General features: G+C 41.8%; 1 protein-coding gene across 2 annotated transcripts in view; it reads left to right on the top strand.

Moving 5' to 3' along the window:
• Window positions 1-2,568: 2,568 nt before the first annotated feature.
• Window positions 2,569-19,243, top strand: part of XKRX (XK related X-linked) — a 43,997-nt gene continuing 27,322 nt past the window's right edge. Inside the window, exons 1-3 of one of the 2 annotated variants that reach the window (XM_005594126.5) lie at window positions 2,569-4,048; window positions 9,040-9,308; window positions 17,028-18,661. In XM_005594126.5, the coding sequence (XP_005594183.1) occupies window positions 3,675-4,048; window positions 9,040-9,308; window positions 17,028-17,773 (1,389 nt within the window). In that variant the 5' untranslated portion in view covers window positions 2,569-3,674 and the 3' untranslated portion in view covers window positions 17,774-18,661. Of the gene's footprint in view, window positions 4,049-9,039; window positions 9,309-17,027; window positions 18,662-19,243 lie in introns of those variants that run through there. The other variant, XM_074030140.1, reaches the window with a different exon arrangement.

Raw genomic sequence — 19,243 nt, 5'->3', positions numbered from 1 at the left:
AGGTCTATACCAGTCATGGGGGAGTCTAACAAAAGTACCGTAATGGGGCTCTGCCCTCAAGGAGCCTGTGATAATTTAGTTGGGGAATAAAAATTAATACACTTGAAATAATTTTGGTGCTACACTCTGGTATAAACAAAAGAATGCTGTAGAAATTCTTGAGAAGGGACAGATCATGTGGTCTGGGAACCTCTGTGAGCTGATGGCTGAATGAGACAATGCTCATTCAGCCAGAGGAGTTTATGACCCAGCTACAGTGGCCACAGCTTTTAGAGATGAGTGTGTCTGAGTCTTGCATGGTTTCATGGAGGAAGTATGGGGGAGGAAGCTTCATCATCAACACCATTTGTCAGTCACCATTGTCATCAACAAGTGCCACAATAAACAGTCATTGAGCATCCTTCCCTCACTAACTTTACACTTTTTGGGGGGAGGCAGGACAAACACAGAAAGAGTTGAAGGACTAGTATGAAAGAGCATGTGCTAGTAGCACAAAGATAGAGAAAAGTGAGAGTTGGGGAGGTGACAGAAGGCTTCTTGGAGGAGGGAGCACTTGGGCTGACCTGTGAAAGAAAGTTATGGTTTGGACTAATGGAGAAAAGGGTGAAGGGGGTTGTAAATCACATCAACAAGGCAGAGAGGTGGGAGTGAGCAAGGCAAATAGGAGTAGTGAGAAAACCAGCTGGCCTTGTGGTAGGGGTAGGGTGGGCAATAAAATCCGAGAGGGAAGTAGTGTGATGATTATACAGAGCCTTGAATGACAGACAGAAGGAGTCATTTTGGAACAAAGTAGGAAGCATTGTAAATTTTTGTATTTGGGGAGACAGAAGGGCATGGAGAAGAAGGAGGAAAGGCTAAAAGGTAAATGTTGGGATTCTACATTCTTCTTCGTAGCTTTACTCTCCCATGTTTTTTTGTTGTTGTTGTTTAATTTTTAATTTTTATTTTTTTGAGATGGAGTTTTCACTCTTGTCACCCAGGCTGGAGTGCAATGGTGCTATCTTAGCTCACTGCAACCTCTGCCTCCTGAGTTCAAGGGGTTCTCCTGCCTCAGCCTCCCGAGTAGCTGGGATTACAGATGCCGACCACCATGCCCAGCTACTTTTGAATTTTTAGTAGAGACGGGATTTCACCATGTTGGTCAGGCTGGTCTCAAACTCCTGACCTCAGGCGATTTACCCGCCGTGGCTTCCCAAAATGCTGGGATTACAGGCGTGAGCCACCGCGCCCAGCTGACTCTCCCATGTTAGGGGGACCAACTCCCCCTATCCCAGTGAAATGGGATTAATTGGTCACCTTGCCTGAGATTCACCTTGTGAACAGGTAACTAGAGCAGCCCCAAGAGGTTCTGCACCATATACTGGTGCTGGAGAACCTTGTCCCAGTTGAAATGTTCCAACTAATAAGATAAAGAACACTCTCTGAAGTTGTTCTCAATAGTGTTGACCTCCTTCATGAAATGGAAAGGAGAAAGGAGCAGCCTCCTAGCCTAGATGCTGGCATAGGTGCAGACCAAGATGCGGAGTCTGCTTCAGAATGCCACAACCTTTAGATGTTGAATCTGTCCCTGAATCAGCCCTGGGGAAAGGAGGCAGCAATCATAGAAACCTTAAAAAACAACATAAGACAGGACTACCTGGAGGCCATCATTTTGGTGGCTGCTACTTGGCCACTCCTCACATAGATTTGTTTTACTGACTTCCTGCAGCAAAAGGAGATTGGCACAGGCTCTGCTACATTATTATTATTATTATTATTATTATTATTATTAAGATGTAGTCTTGCTCTGTTGCCCAGACCGGAGTGCAGTGGTGCAGTCTCGGCTCACTGCAACCTCTGCCTTCCGGGTTCAAGTGATTCTCCTGCCTCAGCCTCCTGAGTAGCTGGGATTACAGTCATGCACCACCACGCCCGGCTGATTTTTGTAGTTTTAGTAGAGATGGGGTTTCTCCATGTTGGCCAGACTGGTCTCGAACTCCTGACCTCAAGTGATCTGCCGGCCTCAGCCTCCCAAAGTGCTGGGATTACAGGCGTGAGCCACTGTGCCTGGCCTACATTTATATTATTACCAGGAGGCAGATGTTTTCTCTTTTTCTCTGAGGTTTAGAATTATGCAAATGAAGACATGCAAACGAAAGCTCAGTGAGGTAGGGGAGGATTACACTTAAGAATACAAGTAATTTGCAAAGCTCTTTAAGATACCCCTCTCAGTTTTTACTAACAGCTCTCTCTTGGCTTTTTGCCAGTCTGTTTAGAATTTGGCGCCTCTTCATAACCTTTCAACCAAAGACCTGTAAGTTCTTTCTAAAGCTCCTATCCTGGCCTCATTTTGCAAGTGGAGAAATCAAGGCATAAAATATGAGCTTTCAGTGTCTGTAGGCTGACCTTGAGTCTTGACCTTTATCCTGTTCCATCTTCCCTCCGCTGAAAACTCTGGCCCAATTCCTCCCAGGTTCACCCTCTCATGATATTATCTGGAGGGCAATAGGACCTAGGGAGGTTCAACCCTGCGGCCGAGGGAGACACACCTGCCTAACCTCGTGGGTAGAATGAGTGTTGGAGCAAGTCACTTAACTAGTTAGGGAGGGCGGGGTAGAAGTGGGCGCCTGCTGCTCTTAGGGAAGAGTAAAGCTGTGGCTCCCGCCTGGGTCTGGAGGTCGTGGTCAGAAGTGCTTCTGAAGAGCGGCCCAAGCCCCTTTTGTCCCGCCACTCTTCAAGGAGCATCCCTCGGCTGGCCGCCTGCCCGGGAACTCTCTGGCTGGTTTTGTTTGGCCCCAGCTGTCCCGCCCATCTCGCCCGCCCCCGCCGTCCCGGTGCCTTAGTTTTTGAAGCTGCCGGCCTCTCGCAGCTGGAATCGCAGGCCAGGCAGGACCCTGGCAGCAGACGGCGTCCAAGAGTTTGGCGACATCCGTCCAGCCAGGTTGGCGACCCGCACGTCGTGCCTCTCACTAGCAAAGTTTCTCCGAGGAGAAGCAGCCCCTCCAGCCTTTTTTTGATCCTGTAGAGCGAGCGCGCTCTGCTTCTTTCCCTCAACACTGCTCTCCAGTCCCGGGCCAGGCGGTCTTGGGGGCGGGGCTGGGGAATCCGAGGAGCTATCCTGAGAACCCTGGACTCAGCAAAGGTCCTGAGAGCGCGCAGGTGAGCGGGCGAGCTGATAGCTACAGCCTAGCAATAGCTAGGATACCTAGGCACTGAACTGAATCCCGGTTGCGCCCCCTCTTCTGCCCTGGCTCAGCTCTCCGCTGACTTGAGAGAACACACTGGTCAGCACTCTTTGTGAGGAGCTGTTGAGTGTCGGTGCTCCCAACAGATTGGCTACTCCCTGCCTGAGGGGCTGCAAAAGGAGCTGCCACGGAAGCCGCTGTTCTCATGACTCTTCACGTCCCTGGAGTTGGACTCTGGATGGGGCGCTGAGATGCTTGCTTTTGTCTTGTTCAAGTTTCACAGCAAGTATGTTGACGATTGGAATCCTGGGCCAATCAAGAGTCGAGTTCAAAGTGGTACTCCTGGGTTTTCCATCCCAGACTCCAAGTCGAATCTGAGTCTAGAAGAGAGCGGTTTCTTGTTCTAACTAGTGAATCTCTGTTCCCAAACGGGACTTGACAGAGCTCTCCTCACCTATACTTGGACTGCAGCGGCTACAGGGTTCTCTTGGGGATGGATGGGAGGGTGCTATGAACACCAGACCACAACATTCAGAAAGAACCTCAACAATGGACAGAGTTTATGAAATTCCTGAGGAGCCAAATGTGGATCCGGTTTCATCTCTGCAGGAAGATGTCATCCGTGGAACCAACCCCCGATTTACTTTTCCATTTAGCATCCTTTTCTCCACCTTTTTGTACTGTGGGGAGGCTGCATCTGCTTTGTACATGGTTAGAATCTATCGAAAGAATAGTGAAACTTACTGGATGACATACACCTTTTCTTTCTTTATGTTTTCATCCATTATGGTCCAGTTGACCCTCATTTTTGTCCACAGAGATCTAGCCAAAGATAAACCGCTATCATTATTTATGCATCTAATCCTCTTGGGACCTGTTATCAGGTGAGCAACTTTTAAATCTTTTCTTTACCCCCCGAACCCCACCCCAGACTTGGGCAGAGAAAGATGAAAGATTTACAAGATGGCTACTATGGCTCTAATCAGTTCTCTCATTTCCTCCCACTCTCGGCTTCCCTGTCTACCATCCAAAAAACTTATCTGAAATCTTAAATGCCACCATGATGAACATGTGGTATGTACCTGTGTTCCAAAACAATGAACGATACTATTAACAAGACTTTATTAGAGAATGTTTGCTGTCTGGATTTGGGCTGTGTAAACTAGTATGGGAACAACAAGACGTGATCACCCTGTGCATGAAGGCCATAGCTGCAGAGTGTGTAATTTTATTTTTTTAATTTTTTTTTTCTAAGACAATGTCTTGCTCTGTCTCCCAGGCTACAGTGCAGTGGTGCAATCCTGGCTCACTGCAGCCTTGATCTCCTGGGATCAAGCGATCCTCCCACCTCAGCCTCCAAGTAGCTGGGACCAAAGGCATGTGTCACCATGCCTGGTTAATTTTTTTAAAAAAATTCTAGGCCAGGTGTGATGACTCACACATGTAATCCCAGCACTTTGGGAGGCTGAGGTGGGCGGATCACCTGAGGTCAGGAGTTCAAGACCAGCCTGGCCAACATGGTGAAACCCCATCTCTACTAAAAATCAGCTGGGAGTGGTGGCGCACATCTGTAATCCCAGCTACTCTGGTGGCTGAGACAGGAGAATCACTTGAACCTGGAAGGTGGAGGTTGCAGTGAGCCAGGATGGGTGCCACTGCACTCCAGCCTGGGCGATAGAGTGAGACTCCATCTCAAAAAACAAAACAAAAAAAATTGTAGAGATGGGGTCTCGTTATGTAGACTGGGCTCAAGTGATCTTCCTGCCTCAGCCTCCCAAAGTCAGCCACCGTGCCTGGCCTGAGTGTAATTTTGACTCTACCTTTTGGATGCTTTGTAAATTGGATAAGAGTTTCTTTACCCTGAGCTGCTTGGGCTGGTGCTACTGCCATTTTCAAATTTTCAATGTAATTTGACATCTGGAAAATATTTTAAAACATCTGTGATAATCTGGTACCCCAACTCAATGTAGTTCATTCTCTGTCGGTTTATCAGTCTCCTGTTTATCTCTTTGTATATTTCTGCAATAAAGATACAAAGTTAGGAGGGGACAAAGGAAGACAGTTCATCTCTCTATGTGGATGCAGTAGCACAATTTAGTAGTATCAAGTATTTCCATTCAGATTGCCTTCAAGTGGAGAGAATGTACTTAATCCTAGGAAGACAGGCATCTCTGTCAACAGTCTCATCTGGATGCTATGGGGTTTTCAAGGTAGAGAGATGTTGCAAAATTTATGAGTTCAGGAGTAAGGAATGGACCACGTTTGTCTTGATTGCAAGAGAGGTAGACGACTGCAGTCAGCCGAGAATATGGGTCAGAGTGTTGCAATGGGAAGATACTTCATCATTAGACAACTAAAAACAGTTTGTGAAACTGATTAAGGATGGAACTCACTCCTTTATAAAATTTCATGTATGTACATATATATAATTTTTATTTGTCATTTATACCTCAATAAAGCCAGAAAATTTTTTTATCAATACATTTTTAAGTGGGGAGGAATTGATTAGGCTCCATCAGAGAGAATATGGGATATCAACAGAAACAGTGGCCTGAAATTCAGGAGATTTGGAGTCTAGTCTTCCTTCTATCGCTGACTGGTTGTGTGTTCTTGGTAAAATCTCTGAAGATGTCTTCACAGGAAGGCATATACAGTTCTCTCATCTGTAAAGCAAATGGGTTAGTCTAAATCATGGGTCTCAAACTCAAACACTTGCATGGACCAGGCAGGTATCATAAATGAATGGAGCAGGCCTAGTATAAGAAAAAACAGTAGCCTTGTGTGTGATGATAAATGAAAACAAAGTCTCAGTGTTAGAGAAATACTGAGAAGTAGTGAATACCATGGTAATCTGAAATCTTCATGACCTGCCTGAAGGAGGTAGCCCCTCTAGAGCCCTGGCCCATTGTTTCCATGTTGGAATTCAGACCCAGTATTGCCAGATCTACTAAGTTTTCAGGAGATGCTCCAAAGACAGGATTTTTACATGAAATGTCATGATTTTAAATTTTCACAGCTGACTAAAACAACAACAACAACACAGGATGGGCCAAACCATTTCTATTGGTCAGATATAACTCAGCTGGCCTATATGCATCTTTGGACTGGGTAATCTAAAGATCCTTTATGGTTCTAAATCTTTGAAGTTAAGCTGTAAAAGGAAGACCTCATCTTGACCTTGAAACCAAGAAATTTAAAGATGTCACTAGAGGAGCAAATAAACCATTCGTCCCTCCTTTTTCAAATGCAATATATTGAGTTAACCAATCGAAAACTCTCAAGATACGAATTTCAGAAAGTACCCAGCTGCACCCTCCCCTCTTTTTGACTTCCTTTGTTTGCTTTGTGAACCCTCTGTGTGGAGTGTTGAGTACTGTTTTTCATTTTTGTTGTTTAGCTTCCGCTAGAAATGATTGGGAAGCATTTATAACCTCAGGCAGCTAAGCCCACAGCAGAGAAAAGATAATTAAAAACTCATAAATTATACTCTGGATTTGTTTATTTTCAAGGCCAATTACTTGTTAGATAGGTAGGAACTTGATTAGTGCTATCAGGCACATGAAAGTGCCTGTAGGGTCTGGGTGCCTTACATGAAATGCAAGCATACTTCTGAAATGAAAATGTGCTCTAATTTACTGAAGCTTATAAATGGGCAAACACCCTTACTTAAACCAGAAAATAGCCTTGAGAATAGAAACGGAACATTTATGTAAATGTAAATGGAACATTTCATGCCACCACCTTCTCCAATACTGTTCTCCAATTTAGCAATAGTACTGATGGGTTTGGATTAAAATATAAAATTTTTCATTGAAAATGCACTTATGCAGAACAAGAATCAGAAAAAAGTGTTGCTTTTTCTTCTCTGTTCTTTCTTTGCATCTTTTTCTTTCCCAGGTCTTAGAGTTTGTCCCTAGAAGGTGAAAATTTCAAACTACATGCTTCAGAGTGGTACACATGCATCAATCTTAGGGTGATCTATGGAGACTGGCAGCCAGCATATGTTCCAAATTTTCCTTATCAGGAACTAAAGGCTAGAGAGCATATCAACCTCTGGGCTTGTCTTTGGTCTACTTTTCTGTTAAATTTCATTGCTGTTATTATTATCCTCTCCTCCCATAATTGCTTACCCTGTATTATTTTCTTCCTTCTTATTCTTTCATTTACTCAGCAAATATTTCTCAAATACCCACTAAGTGATAAGAGCTGTAAACAAGATAAATACAACCCTTGACCTCAGTCTATTAGGCAAGATGCCTTAATGTCCACTACAAATGTTCTTACTAGTCATAAGTAGTCCACAGTTTTTATTCGTTCAAGGTGAGTAGGGAAGTGGTAACTCAGGTGTTCCAGAACAAGATGTTCTAGTTGCTTGTCTTCCACTTACCACATCAGAACTGCTATAGACTTCTGATTTGTATGGGGGAGATAGGAAGGGCATAGCAGGAAATGTCATCTTACCCTTATTCCAAGGATGATAGACTTTCATAAGGATGTTTTTCTCTTTGTAAAGAAAGAATCCAGTTTAAAAGGCTTCTGTCCACGAACAGGTCAAGAGGCACAAAAAGTAACTATTACAGTGATCTTTCGAGGGCCTAGGTATGTAGTTCATTCAGGTTTGAGTTGTCGTCTTTTAAGTACCTTTGTTGCTTTCATTGCTTCCTGTGTATATGAGATACGTTTTTTCCCTGATCTCTCCCAAGACTTTTTGGCTGAGATATAGTTATGAGCCCTTTCTTGAAAAAGCAGAATCTGGCCAGGTACAGTGGCTCACACCTGTAATCCCAGCACTTTGGGAGGCTGAGGCGGGTGGATCACCTGAGGTCAGGAGTTCAAGACCAGCCTGGCCAATATGGTGAAAACCCATCTCTACTAAAAATACAAAAAAAAAAAAAAACAACTTACACGTGGTGGCACGTGCCTGTAATCCCAGCTACTCAGGAGGCTGAGGCAGGAGAATCGCTTGAACCCGGGAGGCAGAGGTTACAGTGAGCCGAGATCGTGCCACTGCACTCCAGCCTGGGTGACAGCGCGAGACTCCGTCTCAAAAAAAAAAAAAAAAAAAAAATTAAATTAAATTAATAAAGAAAAAGCAGAATCTAAAACCTTGGTTATGGAGCTGAATGCTTTGAGTGAGGAATGCTTTAGCTCATGAATTTGAGGTAAGAAAACAGGGCCTTTTGGAACCTTCATCATTTCGCTAGGAAAACAGTATTGACTTAATACCTTTGTGTTCAAGGCACTTTTCTACCTGCCATAGGCCTATTCTTAAAAAGACAAAACAATTCCTCAAGTCCTCAAACAAGTACTTCTGAAATGGTGTTCTTAGGATAGTCAATGACTGGACAAAAAAGGATTTCGATTCATGTAATTTGTAGAAGGTATGATCCACCCTTTGACTTATGAGAAATGATCAGAGCAGGAGAGAGAAAAAGACAAAAAGTAGTGCAGGCCGGCCATGGTGTCTCACACGTGTGATCCCAGCACTTTAGGATCCCAGCACTTTGGGTCAAGGCAGTAGGATTTCTTGAGCCCAGGGGTTCGAGACCAGTCTGGGCAACATGTCTAGATCTCATCTCTACACAGATTAAAAATAGCTGGCATGGTGGCATGTGCCTGTATTCCTAGCTACTCAGAAGGCTGAGATGGGAGGATCACTTGAGACCAGGAGGTCAAGGCTGCAATGATGATTGTGCCACTGCACTCCAGCCAGGGTGACAGAGTAACACTTTGTCTCAAAAATAAAATAAAATGAAATAAAATAAAATAAAATACAGAAGTAGCACAGCCTCCCCAAGTTATTTTCTTCCCCTCATTACAACCTCCCTTCCCAGGACAGCTTTAGTTAAGTTCGCATGATGCTTTACTTCTGCAGATGTTTGGAGGCCATGATTAAGTACCTCACACTGTGGAAGAAAGAGGAGCAGGAGGAGCCCTATGTCAGCCTCACCCGAAAGAAGATGCTAATAGATGGCGAGGAGGTGCTGATAGAATGGGAGGTGGGCCACTCCATCCGGACCCTGGCTATGCACCGCAATGCCTACAAACGTATGTCACAGATCCAAGCCTTCCTGGGCTCAGTGCCCCAGCTGACCTATCAGCTCTATGTGAGCCTGATCTCTGCAGAGGTTCCCCTGGGTAGAGGTGAGTGGGGTCAGGAGAGGGGAGGGCTCCAGTTAAATCAAGGGTTTTAGAAGTCTAGACCCAAGCTGTCTAATATACTGGCCACTAGCTCCATGTGGCTATTTAACTTAAAATTAAATAAAATTAAAAACTTGCCCGTTGATACTAGCTACATTTCAAGTTCTCAGTAGCCATGCGTGGCTAGCAACTACTGTATTGGATGGCACAGGTATAAACATTTCCATCATCACAGAAAGTTCTATTAGACAGCACTGGGAGACTGTCAAAGAACTTGTGGAGTCAGACATCTCAAGCCTGCCAGATTTCTTAAACAGGTAAGCTGTTTAGACTAAAAATGTCACAGATAAGCCTTCTCTGGGCCCAGAAGAAGCTAATAATACCAGCAGTCAGTAGGATATTTTCCCTTGCCCAAAATGTTTAAATTATGCTGTTAGTTGTTTTGTTTGTTTAAGGATGGCAGTCTTTAATAAGAGGTTCACAACTAGTACTGATCATCAGAATCGTGTGATGAGCTTCTTTTTGAAATTATATTCGCTCCCCAGACTTGAATCAATCTTAGAGTGTGGCTGGGGCAGGAATATGTATTTCTAAAAGTGACCCCAGTTGATTTTGATCAGCCACATTTGGGAACCAGTGATTGAATCATTTCTGCTAATGCCAGTGGAGAGAAAGAAAAGGAGTGTGGGGTGAATACTAATGAGAGTGAGGCCTGGTCCAAGTTCTGACCTTCACTGCGATCTTTGGAGGAAGTTACAAAGCAATCACTGACCTAATTTCCCACTTGTAAAAAAGGGATCCTGAAATGAGTACGACCTCTAGCAGTGGATGAAATGTGAGTCAGTGTTTTCAAAGTTGAGATAAATTGTTGTTAATGAATTTTAACAGCCTGAGATGTGCTTCATCTGCTTGGGCAGGCGCTGGTATAGGTGTGGGTACAGCTTTAGACCATTTCCTAATTATTAGGTTCTAGCCCTGTTTGGCAAAGTCCCATGTCTCAAATAAGGTAAGGAGGAAATTTGCCCTCTTTTGTCTTTTTTCCCCCACTAAGAATTGTTCTTGAAGTTCTATTGGTCTTGAAGCTTTTCACATACATACATAGTAGTTTGAGGAGAAAACTCTTTAGAAATGATGATACTTTTCCTTTAAATCATCTAATAAAAATAGGTGTACATTACAGCTGGGCATGGTGGCTCACGCCTGTAATCCTAGCACTTCGGGAGGCCGAGGCAGGTAGATCACTTGAAGTCGGGAGTTCAAAACCATCCTGGCCAACATGGTGAAACCCCATCTCTACTAAAAATATTTTTTAAAAAGTCAAGGCCGGGCACGGTGGCTGGTGCCTGTAATCCCAGCACTTTGGGAGGCTGAGGCAGGTGGATCGCCTGAGGTCAGGAGGTTGAGACCAGTCTGGCCAAAATGGCAAAACCCTGTCTCTACTAAAAATACAAAAATTATCCAGGCATGGTGGCAGATGCTTATAATCCCAGCTACTTGGGAGGCTGATGCACGAGAATCACTTGAACCTGGGAGCCCTGATCTCGCTGTTGCACTCCAGCCTGGGCAACAGACTGAGACTGTCTCAAAAAAAAAAAAAAAAAAAAATTTAGCTACGCGTGGTGGCAGGTGCCTGTAATCCCAGCTACTCGGGAGGCTGAAGTAGGAGAATTGCTTGAACCTGGGAGGTGGAGGTTGCAGTGAGCCGAGATTGCACCATTGCACTCCAGCCTTGGCGACAGAGGGAGACTCCCGTCTCATAAATAAATAAATAAATAAATAAATAAATAAATAAATAAATAAATAAAGGAGTACATTACAAAAGTAATACATGCACAGATTGACGTATAAGTAATTGTATATGCACAGAAAATTTCTGGAAAACTATGCAAGAAACTACCTCTGCAGAGTGGGAATGAAAAGTCAGCAGTCTTACTTTTTTAAATTCTTCTGTATGGTTTGAAATTTTTTTTCCATGATCATGCATTACTAGTTTTGGTCTTTATTTTTTTTAATTACAAAAGTCAGACATGGTTATAGTAAAAATTAAAAACCATACAGAATAGATATAAAATAGGAAACGTAATCTCACTCCCCAAAGATAACCTCTGTTAATTATCCAGTATATATCCTCCTGGACTTATTTTTACTATGTAAACATAAACATACATACAATATATATTGTATATGTTTTTGCCCAAAAATGGACTGTATGAAACATTCTGTCAACAAAGTCTTTTTCAAAAGTACGGTATGCCAGTACATCTTTTCTCAAGTTATTTATATATACATGTATCACAATAATAAACAATAATATGGGTTTCCTTTATATGAATTAGACTATTGTTATTCTCCTAATTTTCTACTGATAGGATTCTATTGATTGTCTCAAAAAAGAAAAAAAAAAGTTAGCACAACCTCCCCAAGTTATTTTTTCCCCTCATTACAACCTCTCTTCCCAGGACAGCTTTAGTTAAGTTCCCATGATGCTTTACTTCTGCAGATGTTTGGAGGCCATGATTAAGGACCTCACACTGTGGAAGAAAGAGGGGCAGCAGGAACCCTATGTCAGTCTCACAAATTTTAATTTTTCACAAAAACGTTTTTTCTAATTACAAATTATGCCACAGTAAACATCTTTATAAATGCATGTGTCCTCAAATGAGACTTTGTAGGACAAATTTATAGCAGTAGAATTGCTGAGTGGAAGGATATGCATGTTTAAAATTTTATTGATATTGCCAAATAACTCTCCCAAAAAGGTATATGAATTTATACTCTCACCAACAGTATGCAAATGTGCCTGTTTCTGTTTCTTCATATCTTAAACTCAATATTATTTATTTGTATAATTATAAAATAATTGACTTTTAAAATAATTGGCTTTCTTTGGTTATGAATGAAGCTGAGCATCTTTTTGTGTTTGGTCATTGTGTGTTCTGTGAATTGCTTGTTTATATATTTTACTCACTTTTTCTAGTGAGTTGTCTTTTTCATGTTAAGTTTTAGGAGCTATTTACTTATTCTTGTTATTAATCCTTTCTCTGCTGTGAATGAGTATGTATGCATATATTTGTATTTTTTTGTTTGTACATACACACGTTTTAAACATGTATATACATGTCATACAAGTAATATGTGTGTGATATATTTAATATCCACAATACACTTTGTAGTATCTTCTGGAATTCTGAAGTATTACATTTTTATGTATTCAAATTCTTTATTGCTTTTAGATTTTGTGCCTTTCTTACAAAGGCCTATCGCATCTCTCATCTGGTAGAACAATTTTCCCCAGTCTTCTAAGTAGATTAATTTTCAAGATCAGTTTTTCAATTCCTCCTACAAAAAACAAAGCAAAATAATAACAGCAAAAGAAAAAAACATTTCATTGAGATTCTGATTGAGATTGGTATCAAATTGCTTAGGTTATTTGGGGGGAATTTACATGTTTATAGGATTGATGGATTTCATATTGTGAAATGATAAATCTCTCCATTTTATTAAATATTTTAAAATGTACCTCAGTAAAATTGTATCATTTTCTTCAGTAAAGTTGTATAGTTTTCTTGCTATGAGTCTTACATTTTTATAAGGCTTACTTTCAGATGTTCTATCAGTTTTAAAATGACCTGATTTTCTAAGTACCAGGATAGTATCCAGGTAAAGTAAACCCACCTTCCATACTTTTGGAAACACGGGGATGATGAAGATGACAAAGAATAGGAAGAAAGAGGAGGAGGGGGAGGAGAAGAAAAAGGACAAGAAAGAATAAGGGAAGAAGGAAGAAAAAGAAAGAACACAGCTAAAAGATAGAATTTACTAGGTTCTAAGCATTTCTCTAAGCCCTTTACATGTAAATGTTTATTTAATCTTTACCACAACCCTATGAGATAATTATTATTCTCATTTTACAGATGAAGAAACAGACGCACCGAGAGTTTAAGTATATTCCCCCAAGGTCCTGTAAGCAAAGATTGGATTGGAATTCAGGGTGTTTGCCTCCAGAGCCTGTGTATTTTGTTCTTTTATGGCATGAGTCTATTTGTAGGGACACAGATTGAAAATGTTTTGACATTATTGGAAGCATCAGGTTTTTTTTCCTTCTGTTACACTACTAATCAATAAATGAGTTCTAGTGTAAGGGAAACATCGCCACACAGCTGAATGTATGCTCTGACATTCCCAGTTCCATAAGGTGCATCAGCTCTTGAGGATGGGACTGAGAATGGTTGAGAAAGCCAAGAGTTACCACTTCGAGAGTCTCCCATTCCAGTCTCTGAGATTCCAACACTCTACTTAAAACTGAAGAACTCAGAAACAGAGCTGTGCTTCCTTTTGGGTTTACCTGGGGGACATCTTAACTTTTCCTCCATGAAAAGTAAAAGATTAAGTTGACATCGCTATGGCCACCTTTTCCCTAGATCAAGTGTTTTAATAGGAACAGAAAGCTCCAGCTTTTCTTTTGGATGAGTATTCCTCAGCCCTCCCAGTTCTCTTGAGAGCACTGGACTTTTCTTAGTAATCAGCATCCTTTGACATAAAGAAAGAAAAGGAAAGGGCCACCTGTGTCATCTGTAGTTGAGGCTTAGGTAGGTTAGGGAGCATCCTGGCTCTTTAGGGCCACTACTCTAACATATGGTTCCATGGATGTCATGGGCGAGGCAACAGGGTTTTGAATTTTTTGAACCACCCTGCTGCAAATTCAGAGATTCCTAACATATGGGGGTAATGAATTGACATTGCTGATGACAAATATAAGCAACTCTAGAGTATCTCAGTGAATTGAGAACTGAGGCACATAGATATTCAGTGACTTCCAAAAGTTCCCATACAGCTGAACCAAGGATTTTCTTTCTTTCTCTCTTTCTTTCTTTCTCTCTCTTTCTTTTCTTTCTTTCTTTCTTTCTTTTCTTTCTTTCTCTTTCTTTCTCTTTTTCTTTCTTTCTCCTTTTCTTTCTTTCTTTCTCTTTTTCTTTCTTTCTCCTTTTCTTTCTTCCCTTCCTCCTTTCCTCTTTCTTCTTCCTTTCTTTTTTTCTTTCTTTGTTTCTTTTTCTTTCTTTCTTCCTTTCTCTTTTTCTTTCTTTCTCCTTTTCTTTCTCTCTTTCTTTCTTTCTCTCTCTTCCCTTCCTCCCTTCGTCTTTCTTTCTTTCTTTCTCTCTCTCTCTTCTTCCCTTCCTCCCTTTCTCTTTCTTTCCTTCTTTCTTTCTTTCTTTCTTTCTTTCTTTCTTTCTTTCTTTCTTTTTCTTTTTCTTTCTTTCCTTCTTTCTTTCCTTCTTTCTTTCTTTCTTTCCTCCTCTCCTCTCCTCTCCTCTCCATTCCTTTCCTTTCTTCTCTTCCTCCTTACAGGCATGCACCACCACGCCTGGCTAATTTTTGTATTTTTAGTAGAGACCGGGTTTTACCATGTTAGTCAGGCTGGTCTTGAACTCCTGACCTCAGGTGATCCACCCACCTCAGCCTCCCAAAGTGCTGGGATTACAGGTGTGAGCCACCATGTGCCCGGCTGGAACCAAGGATTTCTAATTAGTTTTATTTATTTATTTATTTATTTATTTATTTATTTATTTATTCTTTTTGAGAAGGAGTCTCACTCTGGTGCTCAGGCTGGAGTGCAGTGGGGCGATCTCAACTCACTGCAACCTCTGCCTCCTGGGTTCAAGTGATTCTCGTGCCTCAGCCTCCTGAGCAGCTGGGATTACAGGCATGCCATCATGCCCAGCTAATTTTTTTTTCTTTTTGAGACAGAGTCTCACTCTGTTGCCCAGGCTGGATCACAGTGTGTAATCTCGGCCCACTATAACCTCTGCCTCCCAGGTTCAAGCAATTCTCCTGCTTCAGTGTCCTAGGTAGCTGGGATTACAGGTGCACGCCACCACACCTGACTAATACTTGTATTTTTAGTGGAGATGGGGTTTCATCATGTTGGCTAGGCTGGTCTCAAACTCCTGACCTCAGGTGATCCATCCGTGTTGGCCTCCCAGTGTGCTGGGATAACAGGCATGAGTCACCACGCCCAGCCTAATTAGGTATTTTATGCACCTCTCTAATCTCAGAAGTCTTCATTAATTCCACAAACATTTACTGAGCACCTGCTATGTTCCAGGTAATATATTAGGCTCTGGGAATACAGCAGTGAGCAAAATAGACATGGTCCCTCCTGCCTTCATGGAATTTTCAATACACATTTTGACACATCACTGAAGTTAAGTGTTCTAGAAATACACAAACAATGTTAGTTCCTTGAAGAAGATATACATCAAAGAAGGGACTTCTATTAGCAAGGGCATTCTCTATGAGTCTCCTAAGACTGGATTTTTTTCAGATAGAGTTCTTTCTGCCTTATTCAATGTTTGCTCCAAAGCCTGCTTCATCAGCAAAGTCTGCCTGATACCTTTATATGTACTCTTCTCATGTTAGTGACTTCTCAATGTTCTAAGACCCACGCTTTTAAAGGAAGTTTATTTTATATATTTAAATGGTTATTAAAGTGTTACAGTATATGTTCATCATGGGAAATTTAGAAAATAGAGCAATGTAGAGAAAAAGATTTCTAAAACTGATATAAGACTATCACACACAAAAAAAGATATTTTGGTTCATTTTTTCAATTTTTTGTGCATCTATTTTGTTTTATTGTATGTATTCAAGGTGTACAATATGATGTTTTGATGTATGTACACATTGTGAAATGATTACCACAACCAAACACATTCATCACCTCACATAGTTACCATTTTTGTATGTGTGTGTGTGTGTGTATATATGTGTGTGTGGTAAAACTTAAGATCTACTCTCTTTAAAAATTTCAAGTACACAATACATTATTGCCAACTATAGTCATCATGTTGTACATTAGAGCTCTGAAACTTATTCATCTTATAACTCTAAGTTTGTAGCCTTTGATCAAAATCCTTCCATTTCCCTAAGGCCCCATCCCCTGGTAACCACCCATTCTACTCTGTTTCTAGGAGTTCAACTTTTTTAGATTCCACATATAAGTAAGACAATGCAGTATTTTTCTTTATGTATCTAGATCATTTCACTTAGCATAATGTCCTCTAGGTTCATCTGTGTTGTCACAGATGGCAGGGTTTCCTTAATTTTATGGTTGAATAATATTCATACACACACACACACCAGATTTTCTTTATCCATTCATCTGTCAACAGATACTGAGTTTGTTTCCATAGCTGGGCTATTGAGAATAATACTACAATGAACATGGGAGTGCAGATATCTCTTTGAGATACTGATTTTCTTTAGGTATACACCCAGCAGTGGGATTATTTGATCATTTGGCCATTCTGTTTTTAATTTTTTTGGAGAACCTCCATACTGTTTTCCATAATGGCTGTATCAATTTATGTTCCCACAGTGTATAAGGGTCTTTTCTCTCACATCCGCACCAACACTTATTTTTTTTTAAATAATAGCCATTCTAACAGCTGTGAGGTGATATCTCATTGTGGTTTTGATTTGCATTTTTGTGATGATTAGTGATGTTGAACACCTTTTCATATACCTGTTGGCCATTTACATGCCGCCTTTGGAGAAAGTCTATTCAAATGCATGCTATTTGTTTACATAGCTGTGATCATATTTGCATTTGCTCTTAACTGGAGCTCTCAAGTCTCACCTGTCCTCTCTCTGGACCTCTGCGTTATAAGTACAGCCTTCATTACCAACATTGACTGATTGCCTGTTTTTGTTTTTTTTTAACAGTTGTGCTAATGGTATTTTCCCTGGTATCTGTCACCTATGGGGCGACCCTTTGCAATATGTTGGCTATCCAGATCAAGTACGATGATTACAAGATTCGCCTTGGGCCACTAGAAGTCCTTTGCATCACCATCTGGCGGACATTGGAGATCACTTCCCGCCTCCTGATTCTAGTACTCTTCTCAGCTACTTTGAAATTGAAGGCTGTGCCCTTCCTAGTGCTCAACTTCCTGATCATCCTCTTTGAGCCCTGGATTAAGTTCTGGAGGAGTGGTGCCCAGATGCCCAATAACATTGAGAAAAACTTCAGCCGGGTCGGCACTCTGGTGGTCCTGATTTCTGTCACCATCCTCTATGCTGGCATCAACTTCTCTTGCTGGTCAGCTTTGCAGTTGAGGTTGGCAGATAGAGATCTTGTCGACAAAGGGCAGAACTGGGGACATATGGGCCTGCACTACAGTGTGAGGTTGGTAGAGAATGTGATCATGGTCTTGGTTTTTAAGTTCTTTGGAGCGAAAGTGTTACTGAATTATTGTCATTCCTTGATTGCCTTGCAGCTCATTATTGCTTATCTGATTTCCATTGGCTTCATGCTCCTTTTCTTCCAGTACTTGCATCCATTGCGCTCACTCTTCGCCCATAATGTAGTAGACTACCTCCACTGTGTCTGCTGCCACCAGCACTCTCGGACCAGGGTTGAGAACCCAGAGCCACCCTTTGAGACTGAAGCAAGGCAAAGTGCTGTCTGATTCTATTTTCTGGGTATTTTAGGATGAGTTGGGAGTTGCCAAGAGTAACCATGAAATTGAAGGAAAGGATGAGGCTCATGGGTGAGATACCCATCATTTTCTTGACTTTTCTGTTAAGCCTATCAGAAGAAAGAGCAACTCCCAAATAGGTTTTATTTTCTTAAGAGTTACCACTATGTTTGGAACCAGGGGGTATCCACTATATGGTTGAAAGGGTCAGAAATACCATTCACACCCTTCTTACCTAGGTCGATTGGAATAACTTGCCTTCAAACACTTTAGGCTCTCTAAAGTGACCTTCTAGCTCTGCTCATTTGCTTGATGCATTTCTGAGCTTTCCTGGACTGAGCCGAAGGCCCAGAATCCCACTAGAATATATCCTGACTGATCAGAGGATATGACAACTTACCAGCTAAGAGTACTTCCCAGGAAACAGTCTGACTAATGTGGAACCTGCAACTGTCAGTGTGGCTGGGGTCTTTTTAATTCCAGTGAGAAGCTCTGGCTGAGAAGAAAATCCCCACTATTAAAAAAGCTGCTCCCCGAACAGATTAGCTCTCTGTTAGGATTTTACTAGTGGCCATTCAGCAAGGACCTCTCTTTACAGTGGCACTTCATAGGCACACTCTGAGGAGAAAGTGCAGAGTAGAATTCCTTCAGGGCATAAGCCAAAATGACTCTTTTTCTCAGGCACCTGCATGGACCTCCAGCTTGTCTAGTGGAATTGTTGAGCGAAGCCTCTCCCTTAGTGCCTCATTAGCAGAGATTTTATCCAACCCAGCTTTTCTGTGCTCTTGGTATTTTACTACTTGATGTGGACCTCAGAGAAGCTGAACTGTAATTGAAAATGTTTCCAATGTGTGGAAGAAATGAAGACTACTTTGTGTCTGCTGTTGTCCTGAGTATTTCATTTATGTGTGTGTGTGTGTGTGTGTGTGTGTGTGTGTGTGTGTGTGTGTGTGTTTAGGGGAGAGAGAAAGTAATGATAGCTGAGACATCACCTTCATGTTGTTTGGGATTGGGATGGGTGACTAACACTCCAAGGTAGAGTGAAGTCAGAGGAGGGAAACAAGATCACATTAAATCATCATCAGTACTGGTTTCTGCCTACAGGATTTTACTTTTTTTTTTTTCTTTTTTTTCTCTTTTCTGAGATGGAATCTCACTCTGTTTTCTAGGTTGGAGTGCAGTGATGTGATCTTGGCTCACTGCAGCCTCTGCCTCCCGGGTTCAAGCAGTTCTTCTGCCTCAGCCTCCCGAGTAGCTGGGATTATAGGTGCCCACCACCATGCCTGGCTAATTTTTATATTTTTAGTAGATGGGGTTTCACCATGTTGGCCAGGCTGGTCTCGAACTCCTGACCTCAAATGATCCACCCACCTTGGTCTCCCAAAGCGCTAGGATTATAGGCATGAGCCATCTCACCCGGCCAGGATTTTTCTTTATAACAAGGAGCATATGTTTACCAAC

This window comes from Macaca fascicularis, chromosome X (genome assembly GCF_037993035.2).
Source record: "Macaca fascicularis isolate 582-1 chromosome X, T2T-MFA8v1.1".
NCBI classification, from domain to species: Eukaryota; Metazoa; Chordata; class Mammalia; order Primates; family Cercopithecidae; genus Macaca; species Macaca fascicularis.
This window is presented reverse-complemented; position numbering and strand designations above follow the sequence as displayed.